Source organism: Diplotaxodon limnothrissa, linkage group LG23 (assembly GCF_057381915.1).
Source record: "Diplotaxodon limnothrissa isolate DT_005_m linkage group LG23, D_limnothrissa_male_GT1.1, whole genome shotgun sequence".
NCBI lineage: Eukaryota > Metazoa > Chordata > Actinopteri > Cichliformes > Cichlidae > Diplotaxodon > Diplotaxodon limnothrissa.
Genome location: NC_140617.1, coordinates 2,953,477 through 2,974,268, shown reverse-complemented (window position 1 = coordinate 2,974,268; position 20,792 = coordinate 2,953,477). Strand labels below are relative to the sequence as shown.

The 20,792-nt window shown below is 42.8% G+C and overlaps 1 protein-coding gene across 1 annotated transcript in view; it reads left to right on the top strand.

The window, feature by feature from the left end:
• The first annotated feature begins 1,647 nt into the window (after positions 1-1,647).
• The window catches only part of atf6 (activating transcription factor 6), a 31,431-nt gene continuing 12,286 nt past the window's right edge, over positions 1,648-20,792 (top strand). The window contains exons 1-11 of the mRNA XM_085347548.1: positions 1,648-1,843; positions 2,915-3,003; positions 3,352-3,430; positions 3,694-3,791; positions 4,450-4,573; positions 4,855-5,058; positions 6,608-6,777; positions 17,165-17,350; positions 17,446-17,537; positions 19,028-19,177; positions 20,673-20,768. Coding sequence (XP_085203674.1) covers positions 1,744-1,843; positions 2,915-3,003; positions 3,352-3,430; positions 3,694-3,791; positions 4,450-4,573; positions 4,855-5,058; positions 6,608-6,777; positions 17,165-17,350; positions 17,446-17,537; positions 19,028-19,177; positions 20,673-20,768 — 1,388 coding nt within the window. The 5' untranslated portion in view covers positions 1,648-1,743. The remainder of the gene's footprint in view (positions 1,844-2,914; positions 3,004-3,351; positions 3,431-3,693; positions 3,792-4,449; positions 4,574-4,854; positions 5,059-6,607; positions 6,778-17,164; positions 17,351-17,445; positions 17,538-19,027; positions 19,178-20,672; positions 20,769-20,792) is intronic.

The following is a 20,792-nucleotide window of genomic DNA, read 5'->3' as shown; positions in this document are numbered from 1 at the left end:
CTGATTAATTACCCGCGTTATTCAACGATACATAAATCTCTGATGCAGGACTGCTTAGAGTTTAGCTACAGAACTGATGACCCTTAACTTGTCCATATTTGCAGAGCACATTTTTAATGTCTTAACATGCTTTTTTTCCTTGTAAAATTGGAATGATTTTATATGATCTGATTTACGTCCACCTCTAAAAATAAAGTTTTACTTACAGAACTAGAAATAGGACTGAAAATGCACTCTAACATCTAGCAGAGTCTATGCGTGTCCAGCTATTATTGTAGCAGATATAATCTGTGTGAAGAGTTGTGTAGCTGTCAAGGTGTGTATGTGTGTTTTAAAAAAAAGCTTCACACCAAGATGAAATCTCTGACACTCAAGTACAGTTCACATCAGAATGGACCTGCACAGCAGCACAGAACCCCAGGAATTGGACAGAGTGGATAGATTCTGTCCATGCAATTCACACCTCCTCTGACCATTATTACAGCCAAGTTTGGTTGTCTTAAGAACGCTGCCCTATCAGTAGCTAGCTGGGGTAAAATGACCAGTCTAAACTGAGGAATCTGTCTTCAAAAAAATACGTTTGTGTTTGTTTGTTTGTTTTTTAAAATTTCTCTCCCACAAAACTGACTCTGGCTTCAATAAGACCCAACATATGGGAAGTATCAGTGAAAATCTGGTCTGATTAGATATCACTTTTCACCTTATTTTTTGTGTTTCTGACAACTCTCATGTGACTACCATGTGCATGTGGCCTTAATGACTCATGGTGAAACATCATCATGTGCATGAGGCAAAAGGTTCCAATGCCTTGCCTCTCTGTCAAAAAAAGAGGGGGGAAAGCGAGAAAGCTGGCGGTGGATGTCAACTTAAAGTAAAGAACTTTAAACTAAGACGAATTACTGAGAAGAATACACTGGTGTCTACCACAAAGCAGACTGCGTTTTGTATATACACTTTGATGAACAAGATATTTTTGTCTCTTAAATGACCCCTTATGACCCCTTGCCAAAACATTACCTTTATTTAACCATATTCGGCCAATACAGGATTTTTTCGGTTTTTTTAAAACTGCAGAAATGCAGGTGTAGTCTTTAAAATTACTAGTTTGCTTTAGAACTTAACATAAGTGACTTACTCAACTTCTGCCTCATGATCTCAGCTCCTCCGTGTCGACAGAAATCAGCGTTTGAACACTAAACATTTCACGCCGTACCGTGGAGCCTGCAGTACGATCCTGCTGCCTAGTGGCGCAGTTAGGAACCACAAGCTGCGATGTCAATTTTCCAGCAGCATTAAAACGGTTGCAATTTGTAATACTTTTAGTGTCTTTGTTTAATGTCACTGTCGCTCTCGCATTGTTTGTTGTTGTTTTTGTTCATTTTTTCTTCCTATATATGTGTGTGTGTATTTATATATATACATGTCTTACTTGTAATTCTTTTAAGATCTCTTATTTTGCTTACTGTCATTTAGATAGCTATAACTCAGTCTTCTGTTCTGTGTATCTGTTACTTTTTTTCTGTTTTGAGAATCAGAGAGCAATAAAATAAATTATTACAATAAAATTCCCAGCTGCGCGCCCATGCTCGCTGCGCGACGGGTCCCTCGGCGGCACCCGTAGACTGACGGTAAAGTCAGACGTGTATCTAAATGGGAAGTTCATCCCTAAACAGCCGCTTGATCAACAGTGGTATGATCGCGCTTTGTTACAGTGTGATAATATACTAATGAATTCAAAAGAGGATGTCATCCGACTTAACGTTAGACTTCGAAAATCATCGGCAATACCCTGCGATGGATAGTGAGGCAGGCATCATCTCCATCGATCAGGAGGGAGAGTGGGGTAAGCAACAGCGGAGCTCACATATTCTAGAAAGACCTATAGAGAGAAGCAGTGTAGCTGACCCAGGATATCAACAGAGACAACACGTATAAAAGAGGAGTGTTTATAAGTCGGTTGTTTTAAAGACACAAGTAGGAGGTTTATGTGTTGTGCTTGTTGTCACACTCCTAAGTCTAAGTTAGCCATTTAGCATTAGCCATGATGCTGTGATGATGTAACAGCAGGTAATTGGAGTTATAACCAGCACTGTAACTGGAGACAGGGCACACTTCACACTGCATTGTCTGATCATTATTACAGATATGTAATACTAAATATTGATAATATATAAAGTGCACAACTTACCCTAAAAAAACAAAAACACGAAGATTGTAGATTTTTTTTCTCATTTTTACTGATTTATTTTAATAATCGCTTTTAAGGTCTCGAAAAGTACAACTTGTTAACAATTTATATATTTATTGTTACCTATTATTATCATTATTAATGCTATTTTTTATTAGGTTACTAATAATAGACTTGCTGTTTGCACTTACTTGTGTTTTATGCTGAATTGTGTAATAACCCGAGGAAGAAAATGTAGAAGAAACAAATAAGATGTTAAAAATGAAAGTGAAACAGATTTGTTAAAGTGTGACCATAATAAACTTGTTTGGCCTGTTAGAGTTTATGCTTTGAAAAAGACAAAAAACAAAGATACATTTTTAAGGGTACATTTTTTGGTGTTAGTAGTTTTGTCTGTAATTGTGTTATGCTGTGTTGTGCGTGTTGAGCATGCATGTTTTTGTGGCACAGTCTGAACTGTATTGATTACTTTTCCAAATTACACATTGCCTGTATGGGCTATTTATTGAATATGGCAGAACTAACTAAATACAGTAAATTTGATCATACCAGCTTGTCTCTTTTACTGGCAGTTAACCGCAAGAAAAAAGCAAAAGCCAAATGTGCCACTTACTTATTTTGAAGATATTTTTTGTAATTGTTTTGTAATTGTCTTCTTCAATAATCTCATGATAAAGATTTCTAATGGAAAGCAATTGTCTGTGTTCTGTTCTCATTGACATACAGACTTAAGCCTGTTCGATGAGCTGGAGAAACTAGGCGATGAGCTGCGGGATGCAGATGAGCTGCTTGAAGCTCTTGATAATGCTGGCTATGTGAGTAACTCATCCTCTTAATATGCAAATACACGGGGAAGTGAAAGATCAGCCCAGTGGAAATCTGAAAAAAATTGACTGTGTGGTGCTGAAGGTAGAGCCTAAGATGGCTACAGCCACATTTTGTTATGCAAGGATAGATCATGCACCAAAAAAAAAAAAAAATTCCACCTACATCGTGCATGCAAAAAAAATACTGTAGACTCAAATAAATGTCCCAGAATTCAAACGTGTTTAATTTTATCAGCTATAAATGACACATTGATTGGATTTCCCTACATGCATTTGCTTCCATTCTGCTTTCTCAGGAAGTCCATTTTTTTCAAAACCATATGTTTGATTTCTCAGGCCAATGGTGTTCCAGTTCTGGACTTTGACATCGACATTCCTCCATGGAATGAAATGGATACATGCAGCATTTCCACAGGTACGTGGTGTCACACTGCAGCACAAAATAAGGACTATATAAATAAATCTAAAAGGGATATTACTCAGGGATAATATAGCTGTTTTACTACATGCATGTAACATTGGTGCGTCATTATTTTTCAAACTTGTCCACCATGCAGTAGGTTTAATGGTCCAACAATACAAAAGTATTGAATGGTTCAATACTTGAGAGACGCATTGGCTTATGCTGAATAAGACTCGCACATATTGCCCATTGTTTCCATGTCCTTGTGCATCCAGATGGTGAGGTGAGCGTGGACTCTCTGTCACCTGCCCACACTCTGAGCTCGGTGCCCTCTCCTGCCTCAGTGGAAGCTTTGTCTCCGTGTTCCTTGCAGGTAAGACACGGTTTTCAACTCTTTGTCCTTCCTGGTTTTTCTGCATTTGAATTTCATTTCCAATGCAAATTGCACTTTGTTTCACAATGTGATTATTTACATGCTTGCCCCTCCTTTGAGCAGTTGCAGCAACAAAAATTTTCATCCAGATGGCGTTCAAACAATGACAGCTGCTCTTTCCTTTTGGATGGTCATGCACACACTTGAGACACTTATTACCAAAAGCCTTAAACACCTTGTCAGATTAATAATTTGCCATCCATCTGAAATGTGCTCCAACGTCTCGTTAAAAACAGAAAAAAAGGTGCTGACAGCTTCAAGCATATTAGCATAATTTAGCAGGCAGATGTTTTCACAGCGTGTCAAAACAAGGACAAGGGTTACATCTTTTTCTGGCCTCAACACAGTCTGCACGCATTTGTCTGCTAAAGGAATCGTCCTGACTTCTCCAAGGACACATTTGTCTGCTGGAGTCTTTGAGTACTGATAAGGACTCTATCTGTTTTTATCTGGCGTGCCTTGAGCACACATAGAGTACAAATGGCTTCACAAATTAATTTATAGTGTCACGGGTGAAACGTATTTAAACAGTGATGTGACTACACTGATCATGTCCTTGAAGATACACGATCTAAATCTCATTTGTTTCTTCATTCAGGATGAGGCCCTGTCTCCACAATCGCAGCCGTCTCCTCTTTCAGTCTGCTCAGAGTCCAGTGGCTTTTCTGAAATCTCTTCCCCACCTCGAAAAGCTGCAAAGAGGACCAATCAGGTTGTACGAGGTGAGGCAGCTTCTGCCACCACACGTCTGCTAGCTATTCAGCTTTTCTCAATATTTAGATATTTGATTACTAAAACAGGGAAGATTTGCTATTTTTGCACCACAGTATGGGTTTGCAAAACTCTGGGATGTCGAGTCCTGAAAAAAAAAAGTCCTTTAAGAATAACTTATAACTGTAAATGCATATTTGTTTTCCTGAGCTTAGGATATTTATATGAATACCGTTTCCTTGTCTAACTACTTCCATCCCTGTCCTTTGACATATGCACACATGCACACCAGCCAAGCCAGTGCAGCCGGTCAAGAAGCCGATTCAGATTGGCCCAAAGGTTTCCATCCAGCCCAAACCACTGATTACAGCTGTGCCATTGGCTCAAGCAGCAGCTCCCATGCAGGCCAAGACAATCATCATCCAGCCCCTGCAGACCACTGTGCTCCCTGTGGTAAAACCAGCTCCAGTCAGCATCAAACCAGCACCCCCTGCAGGTCAGGGCTCACACTGCAACACATCAAAACATGCTTCTCCCTCCCTGCACTGTATTGCATCAGACCAATGCATTAGTCATATTAACTGGAAATTTGATATGTCTTACTCATAATACTTTGTAACTCATAATTTAGAGATGATATTCAGGATTATGTTGTCAGTGCTACTGAATCTTTTGTAAGCAATAATTTAATTGTTGTATCTTTGCCAGTAGGTGGTGCTTTAACAACAGTTTTTGCTCTGTGTGAGGCTGTTTATCACTATTTTGCTTGATGATCAATACATAAGAATGAAATTAGACAGTAGATTATCTTAATCAAAATATGTCCATATTTGCCTAACATTTGGAAAAAAATACGCTCTTTTTAAATCATTATTTTTTAATAAATAGCCGAACAAACTTGCTTTCTAACCAAAAAGTGAGACTGTTTATGGGCTGCTATGTGTTTCGTGCATTAGAGTCATTATTACTGTTGTTTCTTTCTGGTTTAGCCTTTCTGGGTGACCAGTCAGGCCCTCTGTGTTTGTTACATCAGCAGCATCTAAGCCAATGTAAATACTTATGTCATTGCTTGGGTCCCAAATGGGTGGAGCATCTGATCTCTCTCGAAGTGAATTTGAACTTGGCTCCGCTGTCTGCCTTGTAACGGCCAAGATGGCAGATGGTTAAGGCCAAGACATTCAAATGCAAAGCCCCAGATGGAAATTTATTCAAGCGTGCTCAGTGCTATGAAGGGTATTGTTTTATGAGCTCATCAACATTCGCAGCTGAGGAGTAAACCTCCTCAGCAACGGGACGATTTGAAAAAGGAAAGAAAGGAAATGAAACTGTTTATTGATTATTTTCCAACAAACAAACATGCTGAACCAAACGTTTGACGTTTTTTTTTAGGCCTATGACTTCTTACACATGGTGAACTTGGGCGCAGGACTTGGTGTTGGCACTGCACACATTCATTAGCAGAACTGGCAAACGCTTGCACTATTAGCATTGACAGGTTTAGCATTAAAGGGGAAGGTGGCAGGGTCAGCTTGATGAGTGGTTCCTGGCACACCGCTCTGGGAGGCTTCTGCATTAGTAAGACCTTAATTTATAGTGACAGTCTCGCATTATGTTTTCCTTGTTTATTGCATTTGAGCTATGTTGTACTTCAAGTGTGGGGACACGTGCACATTTATGTCTGTTTAAGCTGATAAGCATCACAAACCTATCACGGTGGAATGTGCAAGTTTAAGACCATGGGTCAAGATGGCAAACATCTTCTCCACCTGTAATTTAACAAAAAAGTCCTGTTAAAGAGAAGGAGGTGTATGTGGGTCACCAGAGGCAGGGAGGAGTTTGGAGGAACCTGCATCTGCATCATTTTTACAGGGCACATTGGGCTCATCTTTCTTTTGTGTATTGTCACTGTACAAGACGAAGGCTGGATGAAAAAATAAATGCGAAAGCAAAGTAATCTTCATTAGTCTATGTTAATCACACAATAAAAATATGATTAGCGTGGTTAAGACCTTTAATTTGAAAAAGCCTGTGTGTCTCTCTCTCAGGTCACCCTCTTTTGCTGTCTCAGCCAAGCCAGCTACTGCAGATCCAAACACCACAGGCCATCTCTGGGAGCGTGGTCACTATGCCAGCACTCAGCCAGGACTGGTCTGTACCCGTCGCTGCTCCACCAGTGGTTTCGGGCACACTTTTGACCCCATCCTCAGAGGATGATGTGAGTTCTGAGCATTCTCTAAGAATCTTCTTTTATGAGAGTTTCTATATAATCACCCAACACTGAGATGTTACCACTTCTGGTTTAAAAGCTCTTATCCATAAAATATACAGGGAAAAAAAATTCTTTCTTATTTTGTGTGTCATGATTATTCATCTTTCTCTGTATGCTGACTGTTAACTTGTTTTTGTGGGGATTTGTTGGGTGTTTACTCTAAAATCAGGTGCATTAAATGCAGGCACATGTGGTGATATAAGTATAAGTAGTATAATTCTTATTTGTTCCACTTTTCATAGACAGGTTACAAAGTGCTTTACAAACTATACAGAGTTGGAGTTAAAAGTAAATATAAAATTAAAAGAAAGCACCGGAGTAATATATCTGATTATCGTTCAGAGCAAGTTTACCAAAATAAATAAATAAATTACAAGCTTGTAAAACATTTTTATTTTTACCCTGTGTGTTTTAGAAGCATGCAGGCCTTTAATGAGTATTTCAACGACAGTGGAGGAGTATCTTAAGGATAGGTAGGATTTTTAAGCTCACGAAACGCTGTGATGGTCGTAGTCTTTAATTTGCTACCTAACTAGCAATGTGCCCAAGTTATTCACAGGAATAAATGGTGCCTTCAACACCTGTGTTTGTGTGCGCGTGTGTGTATCGACATGCAAGTACTTGCCTGTGTGCGCTTGCATGGAGCAGCATTGTTTTGCATCGTGAGTGTGCGTGCAGTTGCTCACTTTGTTTTTTTTTTTTGTTTTTTTTTGTTTTTTTTTGTTTTAAATGACATCAGAAACAGCAGTATGCGACATTACGTGATGGCAGAGCTTCAGTTCATCCTTTGTCATTTTTTTTTTTTTTTTAATAAATAGGACAGGGGGAATGAATGAGAGAAAGAGGGGGAGAGAAAGAAAGAAAACCAAAGGGGAGAGGAGACGGTGAGAAGGGGGGGGAAGAGAGAGAAAAAAAAAAAGAACTCCTGGGTCACCTGTATGGAGAAAAAAAAAAAAAAAACAAACAAAAAAAACAAACAGAGGAGACAGCAAACAACAAAGAGCAACATAATAATAGAGAAAACAAAGCACCATCACAATAAACTAGCTAGTCATAGATATCAATATTTACTAAATAATAAACGATATTGTGCAGCACGCAAGATAGACAGCGCACAGTGTGCTTTGAGGCAGCAGCCAAGAAAGCTTTAGTCCGCGTCTGTGAATACCCATGTGTGCATACCTGTGTGGATCAGCATGCTTGCATTCCAAAGGTTTCTCCATGTAATGATCTGCTAGGGAGTGTGGGGGGGCCACAGCCCCGTCCTCCAGGGTGTGAAGCGGGTATGGAGGAGATCAAAACTCCAGACATCCAGAGGCCCCCAGAACACAAGAGACCATGGAAGACCAACAGAGGGGCAGCCGCGCCACTGTTCCAGTAAGAGCTGAGGAGAGTCCCAGATGAGGGCTCGCCCAGCAGCCGCGGAGCAGAAGTCAGGGGGAGTTGCAGTGACGCGCCCGTGAGCTCCGCCGGCCCCCAGCTGTGCCTGAGTGACCGAGCCCCAGGCCGAGAGGCCGGGGGCACCCCACCTCCAAAGGGGCCCGAGCGAGCCCCAGGCCCCGACAAGCGGCCGCCAAGGAGTGAGCCGGTGTGTACCCGGACGCCCACCCCCAGACACAAAGAACCACCAACACACCGACACCTGAGGGAGTCCGCCACCGGCAGGGGAAGTGGTGGTGGGTGGAGATAGGCCTCCAAACCTTGGAGGGCCTGAGGTGTCCCCAGAGAGGTGGCGTCTGATACCCAACCTGACATATAGACACAGACATACAGGCACACACAGACACAAACATCCATTCCCACCCTCATGCTCTCATATGCACTCACTCCACACTCAACCAACGTGGAGACAGACATAAAGAGACGCTGTACACACAATCACACTCCCCAAGCGTACTCTACAAACCGGGTCTAGGTACCCTTGCCCCTGGAGGGGGGAATTGCACCCAGACCCAGGTGGTGTTACCCTTTTCCCTGCGGTGGGGAGAGGCAGACCACCCCGACTCCGCAGCAGCAGGGAGGCCCCACACCCCAGACCGCAGTCGGACGGCCAACTCCTCCTACTAGCCCTCCCGCTCCAGCAGGCCGCAGAGAATGGGGGTGGGAGAAGACTCCAAACCTCCCTCCACCCGCTCATTGTAGTGTTGATGCATATGTGTTCTAAGGTGCAATTAAAACCCAGGAGGGCATGGAGCTACCTGCCAAGGAGCAGCAGGTAAGCGCATGGTCCCTCCTGCTAGCCCTCAATGACTAAGTGTATTTAAAATTGAGAGGTGGGCAACGACGTCAGGGGTGAGGTATACACCCTGATGGTAATTTGGACTCCGTGATTGTGCCCACCCCCAAGATCCTATATGTATGTGTAATGAGAGTGTGAATAATGTGAATGTCTAAGTTGTGGGATAAAATTGAGGCAGAGGCAGCCAGAAGGGGACGGGGGGGGGGGGGGGTAGCCTCCTCTGCACCCTGGTGACATACCCCTACTCCAAGGCCCTGCATGTGTGGGTGGTTGTGGAGGAGCGGGAAGAGGGAGGCAGCTGGAGATGGGGAGGGAAGGAAGGGAGGGGCAGGTAACCCCTCCCTGGGGCCAGCTCCCCCGCTGACCCCAGTAGGCACTCCCACCCTCCGCGACCCGCCAGGGAAGGGGGGCCCAGGCCCATCAGACCGGGGCCCAGTGCAGTAGCGCCCTCCGGCTCCACAGAGCCCTGGACAGTCCACCCAACCCCACCACAGAGAAAACTGCACCCACCCCACCATCCACACATCTTCCAGACTACATAAGACGGTAAACGCCCAGGCTGAGATCTTCCTCCACCTCTCCTGTATCTCCCCCTCCTGCAGAGAGTTCCTGAAGAGAAGAAAGCTCCTGCAAGATGTGACCATCCCCCCCACCAGTTGAAGAGCCCCCCAGGCGGCTCGACGCACCGGCGGCACCCTGCTCCAGGGCCGGGCCCCCATGCACCCACCCGCCCACAACCCCGGCAACACACCAACCAGGACCCAAGCCCCCGAGGCCCGGCCCGGGCCCCAGCCCAGAGACGGAGCGCCCCCAAAACCTCACGCCCATCCCGGACCCACCCAGGGGCAGCCAGGTTGCCAGGTCAGTAACCCACGTCCGTCAGCACAGACCCTCCCCTAGCCCCGCTGCACGCAGCCGCGAGGAAACAGTCACCTGAGAGCCAACAGAGCCCCCAACCGGACGTGACCGCTACCCCGGGTTGAGCCCCCCAAGGAAGATGCCTCCGGGGAACCCCCCGACGCCCTAAGCCTGTCCCTACCCCCTCACCAATCACAACAGTGAAGGCGGGACCAAACTATGACCCCCCACCCCCACTAGGTGATGGAGCTGATAAAAGGGGCCCAGAGCAATTGATCTAATGTGGTGGCAGAGGCTGTGTCAAGACTAATGTAATCTAATAGATAATTTCTATATTGGTTAGAATTAAGATTATTTTTATTTTTCCAGTTCATGAGGACTGTTGCTCACTTTGTGATGCTGTGCTCCGGGTGTTTACGCTTGAACTGGATCCTGTCCAACCCAAACTCCCCCATTTAAACCTTTTTTTTTTGTATTAATTTTAATCTCACAAACCATTAACTTTGATTTTTGGCTAAAATGGTGGAAATGAAAAAGCATTTATAGCTGTTGTTTATAATAATGAATCCATTTTTCCACACTGAGAGAAAAGTTATTACTCTGCATGGACCATGCCAGTCACTGAAGACACAAATTGCTGCTTTTTTTTGCATAGAGAGTGAGTACCAGGCACGTTCATTTACTTTATACCAGGGGCACTCAAAGTGCCAGTGTAGGGAGCCAGTTTATGATGGAGGGCTATAGAAATCCACACGTGAAACACTTACTTTGCAATGTCACTGCTCAGAGGGTGGTTTGTCTTGGTGGTTGTCATTTTTGTGCGAGTTTTGTAGTTTTGGAGGGTTTTGTTTTGTTTTGCGGGTTTTTTAAACCACTGATGAAGTGGCATTTCTTGAAACCAACTCTGTTTCTTAAGACTTATGGTGGCTAGAGCAGAACTGAAAGTTACATGAACTTTTTCTTATGCAGCTCTTTTCTACTCTACATGAGCATTTGAAGTGCTTTATAGAACATGCATTCGCACAAGCACCTTTTTCTGTGCCTTGCCTCTAGACTAGTGCTTTCTCTCTAACGATCGCATACACCTACACTCTGGTGAATGCATCGGGAGCAACTCAGGGTTCAGTATCTTGCCCCAGGATTTCTTGGCATGCAGATCAGTACGCTTGGGCAACGAACCACCAACCTTCCCATTAGGAGACCACCTACTCTATCTCCTAAACCACAGCCACCCCTAAGAAGTTAAAACAGAAGAAAACTGTTCCTTTTGTCTCATTTTGCACCATTATACATAGTATGAAATGTAGAGAATCACATTCTTTCTTTGTTGTGCGCAGGGGCCGAATAAAATGTTAACAACGGCCACCATTTGTGACCACAGACCACACTTTGAGAACCGTGGCTTGAGACCACATTATGATCTGAAAGGAATGATTTTCACTTTGACCTTAGAACTGAAGAAGCTTCTCGGATGAGAGGTGAAACATCTTCAAGCAACTTAAAGAAGTCCAGACGCTTTTCTTTGCAAGCTCCTTTGATTTTCACTTTGTAATCAGAGATAAATCTTAAGGAATGCTGCAGAGCACTGAGACGACACAAACATGTAAAAATACAAATAGACGATGAGTGGTTTTTTTTTAAATTTGCTACAGTAGAACAGATTAGTTTGAAAAGGACAGGACATTGCTTTCAGTATTAATGGCAGAGGGTGTATTCTTTCGTGTGATGCGCTTTCCCCACACGCATTCGTTTCTCCCTGGTTGATTTTTACGACAGCGTATACATGCAACCGAGGCCCCGTTAACTGCAGCAGAGACTGCCCCAGCAATTTAAAAGACATAAAGTAAACTTGTAGTATTTTTTATTGTTTATGGCACATTTTCTTGGTCTCTTCATAAAGGGTCACCAACTTTTACAAGTGCTTGTCTTATTTTGTGTGGGCATGTTTGTCGTGATCTTTTAAAGACCTGAGGCTAGCGACTCGCTGGGACTTTTAGCAAATTCGCTGTTGTTTCGGGCTTCGGTCTCCAGCACAGCAGTTACTCATGTCTTGTTCTCATCTGACCTTTATTGGGTTGAGAAACATGTTCTCACTCTGTCTCCTCTTTCAGACTTGTTTGTTTTGTTAGCAGGACTTCCACATTCCCAGCATGTCTCCTTAGCATTAGGCTGAACAGCAAAGTTGCAAAAATGAAAAGTTAACACATTTTGAACCTTTGTTAATTATGGAAAACCATGTGTCACATTTGTGGAATGTCTCTAAAACCATGTGTAGTGATTTCTGTGGTGACAGTGGGAAAATGTATCCAGATTTCTGCTGTTATTATCTCATGGGGCAGTGATATATGTGAACATGGAAAAACAGTTCACTTCATCTTAATTAATATTAACTTGGTTAATCGGGTAATTAAAAAAAAAAAAGATTCTGAAAAGCGTCTGGGTTTGTTGTGTTTTTTTTTAAAATAAAATGTAATGGTTGACCTCTAGCTGTAAAAGCCGCCCACCCCTAAAAGGGCGTAGAGGAACTTGTCCAATTATCGCGGGCATAATTCAGTCGAGAGAAGCACTTTTTGTGCCAGACATCGAGAGAAATGTCGAAGAATTCCAAACCTCAGAGGCCAAAACAAATACTCCTCTCAGCCATTTGTAAACCCAACCAAGTCAATAAAGTTTATAATAGGTGATTAAAAGAAAGGGTCTGTAAACATTTAATTGTGAGCAGGACAAAGAGATCCAAAGTTTTGAAGTTCACCTTATTTACCAAGAGAAAAAGGTAGTGGAAATTTAAAAAGCTCATCTGAAGAGCCTTTTAAAGGACAACTGCGGCAGTTTTTACACATTTTTGTTAAGGATGGAATGTTTTTATATTTAGAGCAATTTCAATGGAGTTGGTTGTTTCTGTGGCACAACAAGGAGAATGTAAGAGGCTCGACTCTTCGTGAGAGAGCACTGCAGCTGCGTTCACTCATCGTGGTTTGGCTGCAGCAGAGTGGTGGACTTGATAGGCTTGTGGATGTGTAAAATGCCTGTTAAAGATGGCATGCTTGTGCCAGGTGTTGCTGCATGTTGTACAGTAAGTCTGTGTGTGTGTCGCTGATTCTGGTCTCCACAGTGCTGTATTTTGGCCTGCGTAAGCCTGGATGTTAAACGGCTGCAAAGGATTACATGCTTCAGACAGGTGTTGTGCAGTGCGACAGCTGTAAATAGCCATCAGGGATTGGGTCAGTGTAGTGTAATGGGCTCCCAAATGGCAAGGGATTTAGATGTATGTGAGTGTGTGTTTGTGTGCATGTGCATGCATGCAAGGGAAACCAATCCCGTCTGAAATTGCAGGCCTCAACAAAGGTTCCCATTAGTAGGATGGAAGGATTTACAGGGGTGGGCCCCAGGAAGGCCTGGTGGTCCCTGCGTACAGCTAACTCAGATATTTAGGCATGTTTAACTTCTTTTCATCAGAAATATTTCTAAAGCTGGACAGCTGAGACTGAGCTTGATTAAAAACATTGAATCCACTCGCTGGCCACTTTTTTTAGGTATACCTTTCTAGTACTTGGACCCCTTTTTCCTTCAGAATGGCCTTAATTCTTCATGACATGGATTCAACAAGGTGCTTGGACCTATTCCTCTGAGGTTTTGCAGCAACATCACACAGTTGCTGCAGATTTGCTGGCTGCACTTCAATGTTGCAAATCTCTTGTTCCAATACTTTACGTCTCAGACTTAATCCGTTAGATTGAGATCTGGTGACCGTGGAGGCTTTTTGAGTAAACTGAGCTCATTGTCATGTTGAAGAGCCTTGTACCTAATTCTGTTGGAAGCAGCCATTGTAAGATGCATACACTGTGGTAAAAACATGTTCAGTAACAATAGTGTGGTAGGCTTAGGCATTCACACTTGGTACTAACAGGCCCACAGTGTGCCTCTGGCCTCTGACATTAACAGGGCATTTCCACCCAGAGAACTGGCACTCACTGTTTTTTGGACCATTCTCTAAAAACTCTAGAAATGGTTGTGTGGGAAAATCCCAGTAGGTCAGCAGTTTGTGAAATACTCAGAAGTCACTTAAATCACCTTTCTTTGCCATTAGCAGTTGAAGAAAGTAGGCAGTGAGTGAATAACACATGAACACTTAACTTAAGACCCCTTTTTGTAGTCTCACCGTCCAAGCACTGTGCACTTCACACTGCATACTGCTGATGGGGAAAAATAGTAGTAGCTGTTATATTTTTTTCAGAAGCACAGCACGGTTAATCGCTCACTGTTTATATATAATTCCAAAATTTTGTCCTTAAACTGCCAGAACTCTGATCCAGGGTTATTATAGTAACTAAACTAAAATTGATGTGTTCATTGAGAGTCAACTGAGTTCCAAAGGTTCTACTGCCTGTACTAATTTTCCTAAATCTTGCCTCTGGCTCATGCCCTCCATACAATAATCATTACTAACTAAATTAAAACTAAACATTTTTAAACAACAAAAAATCAACCGCCTTTCGCCCTATGACAGCTGGGATAGGCTCCAGCGCCCCCCGCGACCCTGAAAAGGATAAGCGCAAGCAAATGGATGGATGGATGGACAACCAAACACACTCTGGAAACGAAGTGAAACTAAACTGAATTAATAGACTTAAAGAAGTCAAAACGAAATAAACAAAAATCACATTAGAAAATACACAACATAATAATGATCCACTCGCATCCTATTAGCAAACTTTATGGCTGAAGTAGGTTCATCATTCTGCTTGCTCTTTGCTCAACATATTGCAACCACATTGGCTACGACAGATCTGTAACTCATCACCTCTCTCTGGGGGACTTGTGATCTCGGCGACTGTCTGCGTCACGCTCGACTGAAATGTCACCTATGGAAACCATTTCACAGTTATGAGGGTTTATGACTCACAGTAAAATCATGAAACATTTACACCCTGACCCGTTAGAGGAAGCCACTATCATCTGGATAGATTAATGGTTAATCACAAACTTCCTTTTGGAATAATCCTTGAACTGTTGAACTGAATGAGGGGTTCCTCACTTGCATTGTGGCGATCAGACTCCTGTATGCTTTTCTCTCTTCACCCATATTCTTCTGTTGAAGTGCTGTTGACCAGGAGTTGGGATGATCATGCAATTAGATGCATTCACACGGCGCTGATCAGTAAACCAACAGCTGTCTGCAGCTGTTGCTGTATGAGCTGTGCTTTGCTAATGGGCATTTTCCCCCCTTGTTTGCATTTCCCACTGGCATTCAAATAGTTTGAGTGTGAACAAGTATCACTGTTAGCCTCTCAACCCGCCAAGCTTCTTGAGAAATGCCACTCAGCCCCCTTTTTTTTGCCCCTTGCCCCACATCTTCCTCCCCAGCCTCATTGTGGACGCGACGTGAAGTTCCCCGTGCTCTTCACTCCCTGGTAACTGCTTACTTGCAGTGTTCCCAGGCTCGGGCTAGTGGCACGGCTCCCAGACCTCGGCTGGGAGACAGAAGAGTTTCTCAGGAGACAGAACACAAATACAGGGATCCAAATAACTTAATCACCAGCGGGGCTATTAGACCCTGGATCTTAGAGACTTACCCTTAGGAGGACGTTTGTGTTTGGAGAAGAGGGGCGGCGAGATGGCTGGGGAGTGGGTGGACAATGAAGGTGTTTGGGTAATCTGTGCCACTGGTTCTGCTAATTTGAGAGAGGTCATGTTAACATATGCACTATTTGGGTTAGCATGCGAGACTTTGATTTCAGTTGTCATCTTACTGACGTCAAGTGGAAAGAATCTAACAACTTGAGCGTGTCTTTATTTATTTATTAATTTGTTTATGTTGATATTTTTAAAGTCTTGATTCACACAAACGCCTCAGATAAACAAATCTGAACTGAAAAAAATGCCAGAATTGTATTTATTTATTTATAGTTTACCTTGAGAGTTAAAACAATAGATGCTGGCTGTGGCCGTTCTTATGTTTCCACATTTAGACCACTAACATATAAACTGTTTCTGTGTTTATGTGCCTGATGTGAACCCATTTATCAATGAGTGACACCTTTTCTAAACACACATATAGAATAGAAGCATTGCAGGTGACCTTTTATGCCCCTAGACGATCCTGGTGTAAATATTTTACTTAAAGCATACACTTAAGGGCTCTTTGGAGCGATGTTAATGCCAGGATTTGCTGAAGAATTGTCATTAACCTTACAATACATCCTTAATGTGTCTGTTTATTATTCTATCACTGAGGTAAACTAGAGCACCAGCAACAGAGGGAGTCTCTGGGTGAGAATAACACAGTCGGCACCGGCTTTTATGTTGGGTTTATCTTTCCTGCTTCCATTTATTTTCTGCGTTTCCTGTGATTTCTTCTTTCTCATGCCAATCTCTGCAATTCAAACCTCTGCCTTCTCCCACCTCTCCTTCCTCAGTATTTTTCAATATACCTCATGTGTTCCAAGTGTTAATGAATGAGTGTTGGTTCAAGAAATGGACAGAGCAGATGTCGGAGCACATGTATGTGAAATGAAATGGCAGTAAATACAAATGAATATAACATACGTCTTTAGAATTGACTGTAAAATGATGTTTAGTTTCCCAGAGACGCTGTGGTCAGAGAAATTATGTTTATGGGCAGTTTTTTTTGTTTTGTTTTTATTTTGTGTGGTTTTTTTTGTTTCTTTTTTTGTTAATCCCATCCTCGGTTCTTGTTTGGACTTGATGGTCGACGTCACTGTGAAATCACAAAGCACACGTTCACATGCTTATTTCCCATAATTATCAAAAAAAAATACACTCGAAAGATTAAAGATCAACTACTCTGGGAAATAATAATGTTTTGCCAGCGGTATTCAGCACGATCACTCTGGAACAGAAAGTAAGTTCTGTACCGGTGGTGACTCAGTAGAGATGTAGTGATTGAGTGAATCTCCTCTGATGCTGTATTTATGATGTCTGTAATGCATATTGGATGAGACAGCCGTAACCTAACTTTTTGGAAGCACGAGATGTTTCTAGTTTTCTCCTCATTCCCAAGACACTTTTGGATCATTTTACTAAAAACAACTGCTCATGTGATTCAAAAGACTTTTTATTTAAGTCAGAAGAACCTGTGGTCTGCAGTCCAACGGGTGGCTTAGGAAGTAACTGCTTCTCTTTCCTGTTTGGAGTCGAGGAAGGATAAAATATTGGCGTAACTTCAATAATAAATGATGTCCTTGTTTCTGTTTTTTTCTCACATTCCCACTGTAGTCCAAGTTGTCCCAGAGACAGCAGCGCATGATAAAAAACCGCGAGTCAGCATCCCTGTCTCGGAAAAAGAAGAAAGAGTATTTGCTTTCGCTGGAAGCTCGCCTGAAGGTGGCGCTGTCTGAGAACGAGGTGCTCAAGAATGAGAACGGCAACCTAAAGAAACAGCTGGAGGGCCTTCTGAGCAAGGTGAGATACGACCAGCGCTTCCCTCACAGTACAGGCACATGTGCACGTGTTGGAAGTCGTTTTTACTACAATGGGTTTCCTCGCTTTCTCTGCAGAACACAGCGCTGAAAGCAACAGCACCCAAAAGGAGAGCGGTGTGCCTCATGGTGGTCGTGGTGTTCCTCGTTCTTAATGTTGCACCAATGAGGTGAGCGTGGGACACTGAACAGATGAATGCTTTCACTTGCCATAAAAAGTCATTTGATACAGTGATCGATGGCTGAAATTCAATTCAAACCAAATGAGTGCTGATGACGCTGATATTGTCAGGCTGCATGAATATTTCTGCCATGATTATTGACTGAATAGAAATGGGAAGCCCCGTGACTCACAGTGGGAAGCACGCCCTACATGTAAGATATTATGCAAAAAACGTTTTCCTTTTCAGACGATGTCTTCAACTTTTTAACCGCCCCACTCCCTCAAAACGAAGAAAAATCTCTTTTATCAAGTATATTGAACAAAAAGTAAAAGGTGATCATCGGTTGAGCTAATATTTGTGTATATTAAAAGTCATTGACTTTGCATGGTAATACTTTTGGGGGTTTCCCCGTAAGACTTTACTACTATGCTCTGGAGCCAAGCACCAGAGCATAGTACTGAGTAGTATGTAGTCCATTAATGCACATGCTATAAAAGCCCACCTTTATCCTGACCAAAGCCAATCTCTTGGAAAAGAAAGTGGCGATTAATAGTTCATATGTGCCGTATTGTTCTTGTGTGTACAGTTCAGTCCTCTGATGTTGCTGCCAGAGTTTATAGGACTTCTTGACTAATGGATGAATAACTCTCAAAACACTGTGATGGGCTGGGGCAAAAGTAAACTGTTACCACTTGTGAAAGTAAAATAAAATCATTCTGGCTTCAAACATAAGAAAGAAATGCAAAAAGCATTTGCACATGGTCATTTTTCTTATCTCTGCTTGTAATATTAACAATTGGGACAAATTGTAATGAGTTATATAAAACTACACCAAAGGGGGGGGACTTGATTCCTCTCAGCTAGCAGATGGAGGGGTTGTGTAACTCAAGAGCGCAGTTCACCTCCAAGTGTATTGAAAAATTTTCTGTTCTCATTTTATAAAAATGTTTATTTCCTACTGGGAATTTCATTCTCCACGAGGATCCAAGCATATCTTTTCTGGATCTGAAACTTCTCTTTACTAAAATCCACTTTTTTCTTTCCTTTTTATCTAGAGGTTAAACATGGAAACATGCGAATGAGTTTGCTTTTGCGGTTGCATTCACAGTATCTGAAGTGTGTGTGAGCCTCTACCTGTGCTCACATCTGTGGCTTTTTGTGTTTGGGCTCTCCTCTGGAATGTAAAAAATGCCCGCTTTGAGGTTAGATCCCTTTGAAATGAAAATGCCACACAGCGTAGTAATACCACTCAAAGTAACTGTGTGTATTTTTGCTTGTGTGCATGCGCCCTTTGGGTTGTGCAGTCGAGATCAGAGTTCAGATTCTGCTCGTGGCTAAAAACAAAAATCCCTCCTGTGCACAGGATGTGGGTCACGTGCATTTCAGTCCAGCACCAAGTTCTTTTTTTTACATTTCTTTTCTAACTCAAGTGTCCTGATTTTACCTCACCTGCGGGTTTTTTGTTTTTCTTAACTGACTTTTTTCTTTGTCATCAGTCTGTTTCAGGGTGGCCCGGGCTCTTCGCTCGAAGTTGCTTCCACGCAGCACAGTGGCAGACACCTGTTGGGTTTCTCACCAGAGGCAGAAATTGAACGCCTGATGGGTCCTGACACTCTTGGCAGCAGGCCGTCTGAGATGGGCGACAGGTAATGAGCTAAACCCCCTAACTGCCTTCACAACAGCATGTTTATCCAGTATGTAACTAGACCAGGATGCACCTGTGCTCAGTCTGAACCGGTGAAGCTCATTAAGGCCCATGTAAACACAAGTGGCAGCTGATCACCTACCTTGTCCAAACAGCCGTTTGAATGCCTCCAGCGTCCTTGCTGTAGTCTAGTAGTTGCGCTTTGAACTGCAAGGTGAGAAATTGGGGTCAGTTCTTGTTTGACAGAAAGCTGTATATTGTTAATAGTTTATTTTTCTATGTGCTTATGTATATATTCTTTGTTTTTTCTAAATGCACTCCAGATCCTGCAGTTACATTTGTAAATTGCATGAATAACATTCCTGTTTGGTACCATACCTGACTCCCCATGTCATGAAAATTATGTTTTGCAAGGTGGTCAAACATCTAACGTCTCCAAGGCATCCTGCGTTGTGTGTTAGATCTCTGCCTAGGCTTTGTCACATGTTAATGCAGACTGTTCTTGTGTAGTATCAAGTTTCTCAGCAGCATTAAACACAGCGCAGGCAGGAAGGAACACATTAGCCTTTGCAAAAGGGGTGACAGCACCAAACCCAGCAGTGAGAAGAATGATTGGGGAGATATGCGATCTAATCTTAGGGTCCCACTGAACAGGAAGCTGCTCATGTGCTTGAAGGTTAAAATGGGCCCCTCTTTTAAACTTACTATCAGGCCTCTTTGGTCTGACATGTTGTCTCATGGAACCATTTCCAGGACATTAAGAGACGGGAAAATGAGGCATAGTCAACAAATTGGCTCACGTTGGTGAGGCCCAGGGGAGGGATTACGTCGCTGACTTACATTTTTCTTAACAAAGCCCCGCACAGGTGGGCACTTTCTTTGGGTAGTCTACATCGGCACCTCGAGAGTTACATTCACTCTCTGTAACTCTCCAACCAGAGTCAGGGAGTAAAATCTGCAGAGTAAAGTCAGGAGGTGCTGCGTGGTGCTAATCATTTGAACTTAAATGTGGTAACGTTTGATTGTTTTCATCTGTCTGTGCTCAGAGTCAGACTATATGTGACCATTTGGGTGGCAGTGCTCAACTCTGTAGCATCTTTATGATAATTGTGCGCAGGATTTACAGCAGCATGCGTCGCTGCACTCGCCCCTTTGATGCAAGTATATGTCTTCATGCATGCATTCAGCGATTGGATCACTGCCACCTCTGCACATGTTGATCAAAAAGAACCAAAAAAATTTTTTTATTAGTTCCTAGTGTAATTATCACCACATTAAAGCCAAGATGAATTCCAATTTGGTGCCACTTTGTTCCCTGTTACTTATTCCACCATGGGTACTTTGCCTGCAGTGAACTGCATGCAGCCGTATTAGTTCTTGCTCTTTATTCACAATATTTTTAGCAGGTTGACGTAGATTTTTGAGTATCTTAGTGGCTGTGCAAAGATTTGGCTCTTTGGTTATTTCACATCTCTGTGCTTTTTATTCTGTTTTAGATCTGAAGATAAAGCCCTGATGGTGGTAAAGGATCCCATCTTTGTCAGACCGTCTCCGCCCTGCCAGCCTTCTGTCAACAGGACCAAGTGCATTGAGTAAGTAACTTTATTTCATATACA